The 15,000-nt window shown below is 37.6% G+C and overlaps 1 protein-coding gene across 2 annotated transcripts in view; it reads left to right on the top strand.

Annotated features, from left to right (window-relative positions):
* Positions 1 to 15,000, top strand: part of LOC144978010 (uncharacterized) — a 194,024-nt gene that overhangs the window by 137,089 nt on the left and 41,935 nt on the right. For both annotated transcript variants that reach the window (XM_078923436.1, XM_078923437.1), the window contains 3 exons: positions 3,837 to 4,637; positions 12,605 to 12,663; positions 14,524 to 14,926. In XM_078923436.1, the coding sequence (XP_078779562.1) occupies positions 3,837 to 4,637; positions 12,605 to 12,663; positions 14,524 to 14,926 (1,263 nt within the window). The remainder of the gene's footprint in view (positions 1 to 3,836; positions 4,638 to 12,604; positions 12,664 to 14,523; positions 14,927 to 15,000) is intronic.

The raw sequence follows: 15,000 nt of genomic DNA on the forward strand, positions 1-15,000 counted from the left end.
GATGATAGTATCGAGGCATGAAACTTAAAAACTCCATGCTTATGAAATTATAAGTCAAGTCACTCAATAAATAACAATGTGAAATTGAATGTAAGTTTCAATTTAATAAACGAAAATAGATCATATGGACGTTTCGGATTTCCCCTTTATCAACAAAACAGGATAAATGAAACACTACAAACGAATGAGGCGATATTATGTGATAATGGCGTTGTTAAGACAACACGTCACCTTAATTCATTTTTACCACACGGTGTTCGAATTTTTAACTTGCAACTGTGGTTTAAATTAAATACTATTTTTTAAATATACACTCACAAATTCGGACTAAAGGCCAGAGGTATGGCCTATCTCAATTTATCAATTAATATATAAAGTGTTGCTATTGGTTCTTGATTGTTTATTTTTACATTTTTGTGCATTTGCATTAATATATATATATATTTTATATATATATAATATATATATATATATATATATATATATAATCTCCTAAAACTCTAACTATACCTTCAACTATTTCCCTCTCAGCCAGGGACTCCGGCCAAAAAAAAAAACACCCAAAAACCTAAACAAAAAAAAAAACAAAAAAAAAACAGCAAATAACCCCCCCCCCCCCCCCAAAAAAAAAAAAATACCCCTCCCCCCCCCCCCCCCCCCCAAAAAAAAAACAGAGCTTCGATATGAATTTGTTTGATAAGTCTGGCAAATAACCAGTAGATTTTTGACCAATCAAAACATGGAATTTGTGACACACCGTCACACGTGCTCGGACAAACATAATATCTAGTTGATTGTTTATATTCCATAAAGTCAATGAATCCGACTGTCTCTGATTGTTGTTATTGTTGATTTACCTCCAAATGGCTGACTTCTTGTCACTCGATGTTCTCGATCACACGACAAACGTTGATAAAGAGTTTTCTGTGTTCGTTTTATTGATCAAGGGGAAGAACAGTGGGTATTTTACTTAGACACATACTATCGATTGTAAAACAAGTGTAGTTCGCTATGTTTACTAATCACTGCCATTGTTTACATTATGACGAATGTCAGAGAGGCGTGAATATCAAAGCGTCTATTCACAAAACTAGTCATTTCTGAAATATTAAAAATATCATAATTATGATCTTAATTTTGTTTTTAAGCTGTTGATTTGTACAGGTTGTACAGGTTTATACAGCTGATATCTGGGTGGGGTTCCCGACCTCCTATAGTGGGCAGGGAGGTACTTGCTGTGTGTATCTATCTATCTATCTATCTATCTATCTATCTATCTATCTATCTATCTCCTACCCCCTTTCTTCTTCTTCTTCTTCTTCTTCTTCTTCTTCTTCTTCTTCTTCTTCTTCTTCTTCTTCTTCTTCTTCTTCTTCTTCTTCTTCTTCTTCTTCTTCTTCTTCTTCTTCTTCTTCTTCTTCTTCTTCTCTTCTTCTTCTTCTTCTTCTTCTTCTTCTTCTTCTTCTTCTTCTTCTTCTTCTTCTTCTTCTTCTTCTTCTTCTTCTTCTTCTTTCTTCTTCTTCTTCTTCTTCTTCTTCTTCTTCTTCTTCTTCTTCTTCTTCTTCTTCTTCTTCTTCTTCTTCTTCTTCTTCTTCTTCTTCTTCTTCTTCTTCTTCTTCTTCTTCTTCTTCTTCTTCTTCTTCTTCTTCTTCTTCTTCTTCTTCTTCTCTCTTCTTCTTCTTCTTCTTCTTCTTCTTCTTCTTCTTCTTCTTCTTCTTCTTCTTCTTCTTCTTCTTCTTCTTCTTCTTCTTCTTCTTCTTCTTCTTCTTCTTCTTCTTCTTCTTCTTCTTCTTCTTCTTCTTCTTCTTCTCTTCTTCTTCTCTTCTTCTTCTTCTTCTTCTCTTCTTCTTCTTCTTCTTCTTCTTCTCTTCTTCTTCTTCTTCTTCTTCTTCTTCTTCTTCTCTTCTTCTTTCTTCTTCTTCTTCTTCTTCTTCTTCTTCTTCTTCTCTTCTTCTTCTTCTTCTTCTTCTTCTTCTTCTTCTTCTTCTTCTTCTTCTTCTTCTTCTTCTTCTTCTTCTTCTCTTCTTCTTCTTCTTCTTCTTCTTCTCTTCTTCTTCTTCTTCTTCTTCTTCTTCTTCTTCTTCTTCTTCTTCTTCTTCTTCTTTCTTCTTCTTCTTCTCTCTTCTTCTTCTTCTTCTTCTTCTTCTTCTTCTTCTTCTTCTTCTCTTCTTCTTCTTCTTCTTCTTCTTCTTCTCTTCTTCTTCTTCTTCTTCTTCTTCTTCTTCTTCTTCTTCTTCTTCTTCTTCTTCTTCTTCTTCTCTTCTTCTTCTTCTTCTTCTTCTTCTTCTTCTTCTTCTTCTTCCTTCTTCTTCTTTCTTCTTCTTCTTCTTCTTCTTCTTCTTCTTCTTCTTCTTCTTCTTCTTCTTCTTCTTCTTCTCTTCTTCTCCTCTCTACTCCCTTGTGTCATTTTTCCAATTGCTTTTTGTCTTTGTCTTGGAAAGTCTTGAGATTACTTCGTTTTGTCCTGACCCTTGCCAGAGTCCTTGGCTGGGAGGAAAACAGATGAACGTATAGTTATAGTTTTGGGAGATTATATTTTTTTCCTTGTAAATCATCTCTCTGTTCTATACTATTATTATTATTATTATTATTTTTTTTAACATATGATTTGTAAATATTTGAGTGTTTTCCTCTTAGTGTGGCTGGATAGCTCAGTCGGTTGTGCGACCGCCCGCTGTCCTCTATCTATCTATCTATCTATCTCTCTCTCTCTCTCTCTCTCTCTCTCTCTCTCTCTCTCTCGACCAGACGAAGTGTGTGTGTGTCTTATCAATTAGTTCCTGTGTTTGGCACTCACCCCGTGACTTTTTATTCTCTGTTTTCATCCGGCACTTTTCCATACCCTATTTTTCTCAGTTACCCAAAACGGTGGTCTAGAAAACAATAACAAAAAGCTACGTTACGCCAACTTTATTTATTCTCTGTAATAAATAATAATGTGAAATTGATTGTAAGCTTCAATTTAATTACAAAAACAGATCAAATGAACGGTTCGGGTTTCCCCTTATCAACAAAACAGAATGAATGAAACACCACAGATGAATGAAATAATGTGGTAGTGGCGTAGCATTATTATTTATTTCTTGGAGCTTCGAGTAGCAACATTTACATTTATTCTCTGTAACACGTTCTATTTTCCATTGGGATTTCGTGTCAAAACACAAAAAGTGTGATTATTTATATAAGGACATATATTGATACATTGGGTTTTATGTTTTACAAATGGGATTCATGTTTATATGGAAAATACTAAGAGAGATGACGAAGAAAGGAAGGATAACTCCATACCAATGAATAATGCCGAGGTGTGGTTATTTCCCTTTAATTTACTATAATTTCTTTATCTATCTATCTATCTTTCTTTCTATCTACCTATCTATATATCTACCCCCTTTCTTCTTCTTCTTCTTCTTCTTCTTCTTCTTCTTCTTCTTCTTCTTCTTCTTCTTCTTCTTCTTCTTCTTCTTCTTCTTCTTCTTCTTCTTTCTGAAATAATATGCAAATCATCCTTAACTGTATTGCCGCAAATAATTAATTATAAGGATTCGCGGTTCCAAAACTGCTCCTTGAATGGTCAAAATAGGTAATTCTCTCTTTCGCTCTCTCTCTCTATCTCTCTCTCTCTATCTCTCTCTATCTCTCACTCTCTCTACCTCTCTCTCTATCTCTATCTATCTATCTATCTATCTCTCTCTCTCTCTCTCTCTCTCTCTCTCTCTCTCTCTCTCTCTCTCTCCATGTATGTCATCTTTCGATTTCCTTCCACACCCTACAGCGTCATCGCCAATCCAACATAACATCATAACTATTTTCCCTCCTTATATCATCTTCCACAGGTGTCTACCAGATGATGTGATTTCTCTCGGATCATTCGGCAACAACGGCAGTTCCTCGTCATTTCCTGTGGCCGCGTCATCATCGACGCATTGCGGCAGCAACACCAATATCAGCAGCAGCGGTTACAGCAGCAGCAATTGCAGCATCGCGGCCAATGTCGCGGCAGCTACAGCATCATCATCATCGGGAATCAACAATGGACAACAATACAGTAACGGGTACCTCAGCGATACTGGTCAACAACAACAACAACAACAACAACAACAACAACAACAACAACAACAACAACAAAGACAACAACAACAACAACAACAACAACAACAACAACAACAACAGCAACAACAACCAAATCATAATTTAGCAAATGGACAATTGAGCAACAACCATATTCATCAGCCACACCATATTAACTCTTCTCCTCCTCATCATCATCATAATCAACAACAACAACAACAAAATCAGCAGCAACATTATAGTAATAATAGTAGCAGCAGTCATCACCATAACCATGTGAATAATCACCACCACGATCATCACCATCATCATCATCAACAACTGCAGCATCAACAACAACAACAACAACTTCATCCAAATGTAACTCATCATGATCCTATTATCCAGCAAACAGTTCATCCTCACCACCACCACCAACAGCAACAACAACAACCACACAATTCTCATCATCATCAACAACAACAGCAACAGACTGTATCTGTCCCTTCTACCACCCACTGCAATATATCCGGCCAGCCCCTCCTTCCGTACGAAAGCTACGAACGCAGTCAGCTAAGTCAACACACGTAAGTCAATTCATTTGAGATTTTATCGCAAAATTCTGTTGTTTTTTTTTAATGACACAACCCCCCCCCCCCAACCCCCCCCCCCCCCCAAAAAAAAACACAAAAAAAAACAACAACAAAAAACACCCCAAAAAACAAAAGAACCCCCCCCCCCCCCCCGGAAGAAACTAGAGCTTTTATATAGTGCAAAGCGCTTTACAAAGGCTCCCTGACCAACAGCAACACATAACATGTAGAACGAGACATGATGCCTGTTAGGCGATATTACAATGTTTCCGACAGACACAACGCTGTCTCGTCCTAAGCGTTGCTGTTGCCGTTGTAAAGCGCTTTGTTCACGATTAAGGGATGCTGCGCTATATAAATGCTCACATTATTTTTAGTTTTATTTTAACCCTCTCCTTACCACCTACAGCAAAATCGTTATGTGACCCTTCACCTCAAAACGGTATTAAGTCGGGTTGGTTAAGATGTTGGAAATTGTATTTATAGCCAGAAATATCAGACCTATGTTGAGTTTGTATGTTTTATTGAGGAGAACAGATACCATGTTTTAGGGTTCTAATGCCAACAATTTATATTTTTGACCAGTTTAACATTTAATTCGGCTTTTAAGCATCTGGTTCGTTCCGACATAAAACCGTTTTGAGACGATGGATCACATATTTGTTCCGACACAATATACATTTTATCTTATTCAGATTTATTCTGTACATCACAATGATCTTTGTTTAATCAATAAGAACATAAAGTTGTTTTGTAGAGAGATTTTTTGAGTTTTTAAAAAATCATATTTTTCTGCTGGTTAAGCCTGCCGTTTTGGGAAAATACTGTAAATGTGACCCATCGTCTCAAAACGATATCATGTCGGAACGAACCAGATGCTTAAAAGCCGAATTTAATGTTAAACTGGTCAAAAATATAAATTGTTGGCATTATCACCCTAAAATATTATGGAATCCTTTCTCTTCAATAAAACATACAAACTCAACACATGTCTGATATTTCTGGCTATAAATACAATTTTCAACCTCTTAACCAACCCGACTTAAAACCGTTCTGAGGCGAAGGGTCACAAATGATCGGGAAAGAGTTAATCTTGAGATTTGCACTCCAACAATGTTTAAAATTCTCCCTTTTGATTCGTTTAAAATCACACCACACACCTATTGTAAGTTTGTTTTTATTGCCATACCGATGAGTTAACTCATTCAACCCAAACACCGACTCTACCCGTAGTTACCTGAGTTACTTTTACTGTAGCCATCGTAAAGTTATAGCCTGACACTGAAATCCAAAAGGACTGGCAGTTTGACGTCATTATTTGGCTTTTGTACCGACTAGTGAGTTGTCGTTAGTAGAACTCATGGAAACAAGTCATTTCATTGGTTGAACTATTGAATACAACTCAAGATTTGTTTTCTTTTGTGGCAAAAGACTGGCAGTTTGACGTCATGTTTTGGTCAGTATTAGGCCATAACTTTACGAAGGCCAGGGTGTATCCGTAGTTTACCTGAGTTACTTTTACCCCATGCCTCTTTATTACATTTTTCTGAGACAAATTATAGGCGTGTTATCCCAGCTAATGTTTTTAGTTTTTGCATGTTAATAATAGTTTAATAAAAGTATCTATTATCTATCTATGTACATGTTCATTTTCAATACATTTTTTTCCAATTTTGAAAAGTAGCAAGAATCTTCTAGGGTTGAGTGAGTTAACAGCGCCTTCAAGTCTAGGCAGGGCCGAATCTCGAATCTCGGGTAGATAGATCGGAAGAACGGATAACAGAAATATAACATCTACGGGTGAAGTGAGATTATTAAAACACGGCCGAGCCGTCCGCCGTACCGGTCACCGATGGGCACGTAATGCTGGTCAGTCAAGTGTATCCAGACTGGTACAATAGAATCGCCTTGTCCTGGCATTGGGTAGCCATGCTCGCAGCAGCCTTGACGGTCGTTTCGGGGCTTGTCACCTCAGCCAGCCCGAACCAAACCGCTTCCATCTGACAGGGACATAAAACATTTGAAAAATGAACGGACAGACTGACGGCCCATGCTTGCGTGTCTTGTCTTGTTGATGGCCCGTGAATTATTTATTGTCAAAAAGTATTAAGTCACATTATTAACAACATTGAATGAAACATGAATCATACAGCTTTTATATATATAGATAGATAGAATGAAGATGACGTCACTCGTGTCTTTGTTATTGATTTTTGCCATCCGCGGTTATGAGTAATTCTCACTAAACTGTATTAACCAGACTATAAGCGTTTAAGGTTATACATAGTTTTGTGTGTTGATCCGTTAAAAAAAAACAAAATAAACAACGTGCCTGAAGCGGGACTCGAGCCTGGAACCTTCCGGGCCAGAGTACAATGCCTTAACTACTCGGCCAGAAGTGTCAAAAAATATTAAGTCACATTTTTAACAACATTGGACAAACATGAAACGAAGAGTTTTTGTATATATATAGATAGAATGAAGTTGACGTCACTCGTGCCTTTGTTATTGATTTTTACCATCCGCGGTTATGAGTAATTCTCACTAAATTGTATTAACCAGACTATAAGCGTTTAAGGTTACACACAGTTTTGTGTGTTGATTCGTTAACTCCCGGATGGCAATGTTGTGAACTTCTTAGCCAAACGCATACTATATGTATATATATACACACGAAGAGCACAGGGGGAAAACGGCATTCACTTTTCAGATTTTGGATGAGGTTGGGGGTGGGTGGGGGGGGGGGGGGTTATATGTATGTATATTTAATTCATCTTTCAGAGAATGTTATATTAATCAGCATTTTAGATAATAGAATTTATCTGTCATGTAAAGCATTAATTAAGAGAAAAAAACAGTTCATATCTTCAAATGTTTTTTTTTTTCGTTGTTGCAAAGATGAGAGTCATTTTAATCGGTCGAAGGACAAATTTCTGTCTGGCCAAAATTTTAAATACGTGTCTTTTGCATGCAGAGTAGGTAGGTACCACAAACCTGAACTGTCTGACTGATGGCCATGATGATTTTTGATGGCATTCGGTGATTAGATTTCCAATGGTGGAATGGGTCATTGTTTGATTTGTGATTTACACAACAAATGCGGTACGTTTAAAACTGATAGGGGGGGGGGGGTTGGTTTATGGACGGGTGGTTGGAGGGGTGGGGTGGAGGGGGGGGGGATGTTGGTGTGATTTATGGACGGGTGGTTGGGTATAACGTGGTGGATGGACAGGACAGGACAGGACAGGACAGGACAGGACAGCCACAATAACGGCTGCGACTGGGGGTGGGGGGGGGGGGGAGGGAGGGGTCGGGATATTAAGTAGATCGCGGTTAGTTGTCCACGGCAAATTTTCAATGTCTTTAAAATGAGAATTTAGATTGCTATTCTCGTGGATATATATATATATATAAATGGGATCACTCACTTATATGTGTGGCCAAAACATAATATGTTTCTGTGGCTTTCATCCACGTAGTCAGTTGGCATATTGTCCGCAGAATAATTAAATTCACTTTGATATCAATGTTGACATTTTTGTATCTTTACTTCCGTTATAAAGATACAAAAATGTCAATATGGATCTCAAAGGGAATTAAATTATTCTGCGGACAATATGCCAACTGACTACGTGGATGAAAGCCACAGAAACATATTATGTTTTGGCCACACATATAAGTGAGTGATCCCATTTATATTTTTATATGAGCTCTAACCATCATTATCGAGCACTTTCGTACCTACGAGTACCCACCAACACTCATATATATATATATATATATATATATATATATATATATTATATATATATATAGATAGATAGATAGATAGTTCGAAGATGACGTCACTCAGGCCTTTGTTATTGTTTTTTGCCATCCGCGTTTATGGTTACACACAGTTTTGTGTGTTGGTCCGTTATACTTCCGGATGGCAATGTTATGAGCTTCTTAGCCAAGCGCATACTATCTATTGGGTTTGTTGTATTGGGATGACACTCACCATCGGTCCTAACCTGATGTGAACGGGCATAACCGAGTCCTTTGAAAAGGCTCTTTACTCGCATTCTCTCACCGTACTCAGGTTTAAAATGAGTACTCAATCAACTTAAACAGTTTTTTCTCTGTCAGAAAAAAATGTAATATCGCCTAACAGGCGTTATGTCTCGTCCTACGCTGTGTAATTGTTGGCCAGGGACCCTTTGTACAGAGCTTTGAGCACGTTTAGTAAATAATGTAATTTTTAAAAAAATTATATAGCGCAATATCCACTAAATGTGCTTCGCCTCTGCAGAATTCCTCACCCGTAATTCTAAAAGATATACTTTTCGACTGTTCCAATAGGTTTCAATAGTCTGATGTCACATCCGCCCACCATTGAGCAGCTTGGTTCTACACAAAGAAATTCTGTCTGTACTTTTTATTCTCCATGCTGGCTAGAGATCAGAATGTATACAAGTCAAAACATGATCAGATTTATAATGATTTTTCCCCCCTCTGGATACACTTTTATGCTCGTCGGAGAAGTATTTCATAAGGGCGTCCGCCATTGTTCCGATAGCTTAAAACCAGATACTAAGTTACCATGCGTCATTACGAGGGAGGTGACTTCACGAATGTTGAAGCATATTTCGTCACGAACAAAGCCCGTAAAAATGGTTTGTTTCAAGCGATAACTGAGGTCAAAGACAGCCTTTGTTATTCTATTCTACTCTTGCCTCCGAGTCGTATAATAGATATATCATATTATATATTATATCATCGTGCCCTACGGCACGCTGTCAATTTGCATATAATTATAGATATCAACATGTCTTCTTTATTGTTTGCCTTTGTTCAAGGTGTTACGGTTAAAACTAAAACATGTTGTTTAAAGTTCATTGCGTGCGCGGCGGGTTGAATTGTGTTTGTATCCGCATAAAAAAGGGGGTGGGGGGGGGGGGGGGCAGAATGCCGAAGATACTTTAACCCTTTCCTCACCAGCCATTTTCAGAATTTTTCCCAAAATTTCACACCCACCCAACACAAACATAGTTTTTTCTTACTCAAACAGAAAAGCAACAAATACATTCTATGCATGATATTGATCAGCAAATTGAACTCTACAACACTGTGTCACGTTTTTATAGCTATTTTTTCTTTAAATTGTGTGATTTACAAAAGAAACCTGAATGATAAATGTGTTGGTTGGATCGTAACGAATGTGACGATTTTCCTATGGTTGGTAAGGAGAGGGTTAACAAATTGACGTTCACCCTTCCTAAACACATTGTCTTGTAGCTCTAAATACTTCAACCCTTGAATGTCGTATGCGATACGTTTGAGTGTATTCCTCTAAGTGGGGACCTGTGCTTGTGTCTGGATGAGTCTTTTAGTGATCTCAAACCAAGTACTTTGATAGTGTTTCTCTTGGAATCTACCCCTGTTTCCTATTTGAACCAATTCCCCTTTGCTTTACTTATTCTTGGGTGCTTTAATTGTAATTCTAGAACTTTTTACTATCCCATTTTCTTCCTTTTTACTGGCGCTGATATGACCTTAATGTGTCGCGAGTACAGTAAAACCCTTAAAAACAAACCAAATCGATACGTTTTTATATCTGTCTGGATTGACTTTTATCAATAGATTTCGATTCTGGTCAATTCTGACTATTTGTTACGATTTTTCATTCCGATATTATGACGATACCTTACCACCTACAGCAAAATCGTCACATTTGTTACGACACAATATACATTTTGTATTATTCAGATGTATTTTGTACACCGCAATGATCTTTGTTTCATTAATAGGAACATAAAGTTGTTTTGTAGAGAGATTTTTTGAGTTTTTTTTTTTTTAATCAGTTCTTCTGCTGGGTAACCCTGACATTTTTAGGGAAAATACTGAAAACCATCGGTAAGGAGAGAGAGAGAGAGAGAGAGAGAGAGAGAGAGAGAGAGAGAGAGAGAGAGAGAGAGAGAGAGAGAGAGAGAGTTAATTTGGATCCTATTCGGACGTGTACATATTTTCAGGTCTGGCATCCCAACCAACCAACCCTCTTATGGGCCTAGTTTAACTTTGGTCTAATCGACAATATTTTGCGTCATTTTTTTTAGATTTCCATTATAGCAGTGAGCCCATAAGAAATTGGGTTATCAGACCTGCAAATGAGTAGTGTTCGTCGATCCTATTCATTAATGTTCACTATTCACTCCAAAGGACTGATTCTACACTTCCAAAGAGTTTTAAACCGGAAGACTCAAGGCTTGACGTCATAAATCTCCCGAGTACGGCATAGTCAACTCCGCAAGGCATAGCCATAATAATTTAACTGTATCACGCCCCACCACCATCATCTTAGTCAAAAATTAACTCATTTAACCCTCACACCGACTATATCCGTAGTTTACCTGGGATACTTTTACCCTATGCCTATTTATTGCATTTTTCTGAGACTAATTATAGATAGTTCGAAGATGACGTCACTCAGGTCTTTGTTATTGTTTTTTGCCCTCCGCGTTTGTGAGTAATTCTCACTAAACTGTATTAACCCGACTATAAACTTTCATGGATACACACAGTTTTGTGTGTTGGCCCGTTATACTTCCGGATGGCAATGTTGTGAACTCCTTAGCCAAGCGCATACTATCTATAGGCATAGTATCAACGTTAATGTTTTTAGTTTTTACATGTGAATAAAAAACTATCTATGTACATGCTCTTTTTTAATACATTTTTTCCAATGTTGAGCAGTAGCAAAAATCTCTAGGATTGAGTGAGTTAACCCTCTCCCAGACGACAGCGAATGTTGTCGAGCCCCGGCCATTTTTAACCCTTAACAGTCCACTCACAGCATGTCCGTTCCACCGTGTACCAGTTACCTGACTGGTCGTGTTTTATTTTGTTTTTTTGTTTTTTTTACCGTCATCGAGGAACACGACAGTTTTATGTGTGTAATGTGTAATGTGTATCTTGTTGAGTAACTCTGGTCGGTCAGGTGATTGATGTGTTGATGACGATGATGACACGGGCCGTGTTTTCTTTAACGTGTTTAACTGGCGCCGTTCTGCAGAACTTGTTTTTATATTACAGGAGTTTTGTCATTAAAAAACCCCTCATATCAATCCCCCCCCCTCCCCTCTTAAAATATACCATACAAAAAAAAAACACAAAAAAAGCAAAAAAACAAAACAAAAAACAAGTCAAAACTAGAGATTTTATATAGCGCAATATCCAATAAATGTGCTCAAAGCACTTCACAAAGGGTCCCTGACCAACAGCAACATGTAATAAGTAGAACGAGAGATGACGCCTGTTAGGCGATATTACATTTATTTTTCGGACAGAAACAATGCTGTTATCGGCCAGGTACTCATTTTACACCTTGAGAGTAAAGAGTCTTTACCAAGGACTCGACTATGCGCCGAGCGAGGCTAGAACCCAGGACCTTCCGATCTGAAAGCGAGTATCATACCACTAGACCACATAGCCGCACAAACAGAAATAAAAAAATTATAATTAAAAAAAGGAAAAAAAAAAACCAACAAAACAAACAGTTAAACAAAAAACCCCAACCCCAATTCCCAGGAAATTAAAAACAACCCAGACAAAAATCCAATACAGTACAAAACAAACAAACAAACAAGCAAACAAAAAGCCAACAAATTAAAAAAAAAAGCTTAACAAAAAAATGCAAAAGAAAATAAAACCCAACACAAAAAAAGAAGACGAAAAATCAAAACAAAACAAAAGAAAATTAAAACACAATAAATCAAGCCAAGAACCCCCCCCCCCCCCACACACACACACACACAAATAAATAAAAGTCTTGCCGTCAATTCTGTACTCGTTGATAAAGTTTAACACGGGCTGTACGCAACACCTTTGTTCCCCAGCACTTTTAATTTTACAGAATAGATTATTTAAAATGATGTCATTATTTTTTTGATGAAACGATTTTCTCCCTTATTGTATCTTTCCAGATCTCTCCCCGACAGCCCTCCTGACTCAGGGTCCGAACCATACTCCCCACAGATGACAGGTAAATGGCAATCAACTCCACACGACGTGTATCTATATAATATGAGCAGTTCGGATAACCGAACGTATTCATCCGTAGCCATCGTAAAGTCATGGCCTGACACTGACCAAAAAATGACGTCAAAATGCCAGTCTTCGGCCACAAAAGAAAACAAATCGTGAGTTGTATTCAATAGTTCAACCAATGAAATAACTTGTTTCCTTGAGCACTACTAACGACAACTCACTAGACGGTGCAAAAACCAAATAATGACGTCAAACTGCCAGTCCTTTTGGATTTCAGTATCAGGCTATAGATAGTATGCAGATGACGTCACTCAGGCCTTTGTTATTGTTTTTGCCATCCGCGTTTGTGAGTTGTTCTCACTAAACTGTATAAACCAGACTATAAAAGTTCATGGTTACACAGAGTTTGTGTGTTGGTCCGTTATACTTCCGGATGGCAATGTTGTGAACTCCTTGGCCAAGCGCATGTTATCTATAACATAACGATGGCTACACTGATACTGAGATCCAAAAAGACTGGTATTATGACGCCATTATTTGTTTTTTGCACCGCCTAGTGAGTTGTCGTTAGTAGAGCTCAAGGAAACAAGTTATTTCATTGGTTGAACTATTGAATACAACTCACGATTTGTTTTCTTTTGTGGCCAAAGTCTGGCATTTTGACGTCATTTTTTGGTCCGTATCAGGCCATAACTTTACGAAGGCCACGGTTCATCACTGACTTGATTTAATTAATGCTGTTGTAATAATAATGGACAATTTTTTGGCGTTGGTTTGAAAAGTATTTTCATCACAGTATTGAGCCCATAACAATAATTTAGGTTATCAGACCTGCAAATGAGTACACGTCGTTACCTACTATATGTGACCTATCGTCTCAAAACGGTTTTATGTCGGAACGAACCAGATGCTTAAAAGCCGAATTAAATGTTAAACTGGTCAAAAATATAAATTGTTGGCATTAGCACCCTAAAATATGGTATCCATTCTCCTCAATAAAATATACAAACTCAACACAAGTCTAATATTTCTGGTTATAAATTCAATTTTCAACATCTTTACAAACCCGACTTAAAACCGTTTTGAGGCCAAGGGTCACATATCAAAAGTAAAAATAGTCCAGGTGAACCTAATGTCCATACTTCAAATTTGTGCTTAAAATATTATATTATATTATATTACCTATATTATTATGAGGCACACTCTATGACGTCATTGAGCCCTCTTGTTTTGGCTCTAGAACAACCAAAAGACAAGAAAACAAGAAAACTAAAAAAAAAAACAAAAAAAAAAAACAAAAAAAACAAACAAACAAACAAACAACAACAGACTACAACAACACAAAAAGCAAAACAAAGCAACCCCCCCCCCCCCCCCCCCCCCCGTCCCCCAAACAAACAAAAAAATAATAAAAATCAACAACAGCGATCCTTGGGAAAGCAAAGCCAAAATAATAAAAAAAATCTAATCCAAATTAATAAAAAAAATCTAATCAAAAAGCAAAAACCAAAACAATAAAAAAAACTCAAAAAATAAAATATATCAAGGATGTAAGAAAAAAAACCCCCAAAAAACCCCAACAAAAACACAAAAAAAAAAAAAAAAAACACAAACAAAAAAAAAAGAAACAAACAAAAAAAAAACTTTTAAAAACCCCAACAAAACAACATGATGATGATGTTATAGTCTGGACAGGAATGTCAGAAAATAATAATACTATATCAAACGCAATCGTGATGCTACCGACCACATAACCTTTTATTTTGAGCTACCTAGATCTAATTCTTTTCTCTTTTATCCTATTTTAAAATTATTATTTTTGTTTTTGTCAATTTATTCATTTGTTCCCCGACAGACATCAAACACAACCCATCCTGCACGCTTTCGGCCATGCCACAGCAGATCCCCTATATGAATCACCACGGTGCCAACAACAGGGTCGGAGTCGGTGGACCTCCAACATTAGCCGGCAATGGCGGCGGCGGAGGTGGTGGTGGTGGGGGCGGTGGGGGCCTCGTTGAAACCACCAAGGCGCCCCCAGCTTACATCGACAAACTAACCAATCCTCATCATCCGTCCCAAGCCCAGATACAACAGCAGCAGCACCATCAGCAGCAACAGCAGCAGCAGCAACAACAAGAACATCAGCAGCGGATGGCAGCACTGGCGTATGGTTGTGGTATTCCTCTGGCGCCGGGCCTCCCCCATCAGATATCGCCTCCTTTGTCCCATCAAATGTTGCCTGCTCACATGGGAAGGTGAGAGAATTGTTTTTATTAATGCGCGTCATTGTGTGAAAAGTCTCTCAAATCATCATCATCATCATTATTAT

This window comes from Berghia stephanieae, chromosome 8 (assembly GCF_034508935.2).
Source record: "Berghia stephanieae isolate SIO BIC M18660-M18661 chromosome 8, UCSD_Bste_1.3, whole genome shotgun sequence".
Classification (NCBI taxonomy): Eukaryota; Metazoa; Mollusca; class Gastropoda; order Nudibranchia; family Aeolidiidae; genus Berghia; species Berghia stephanieae.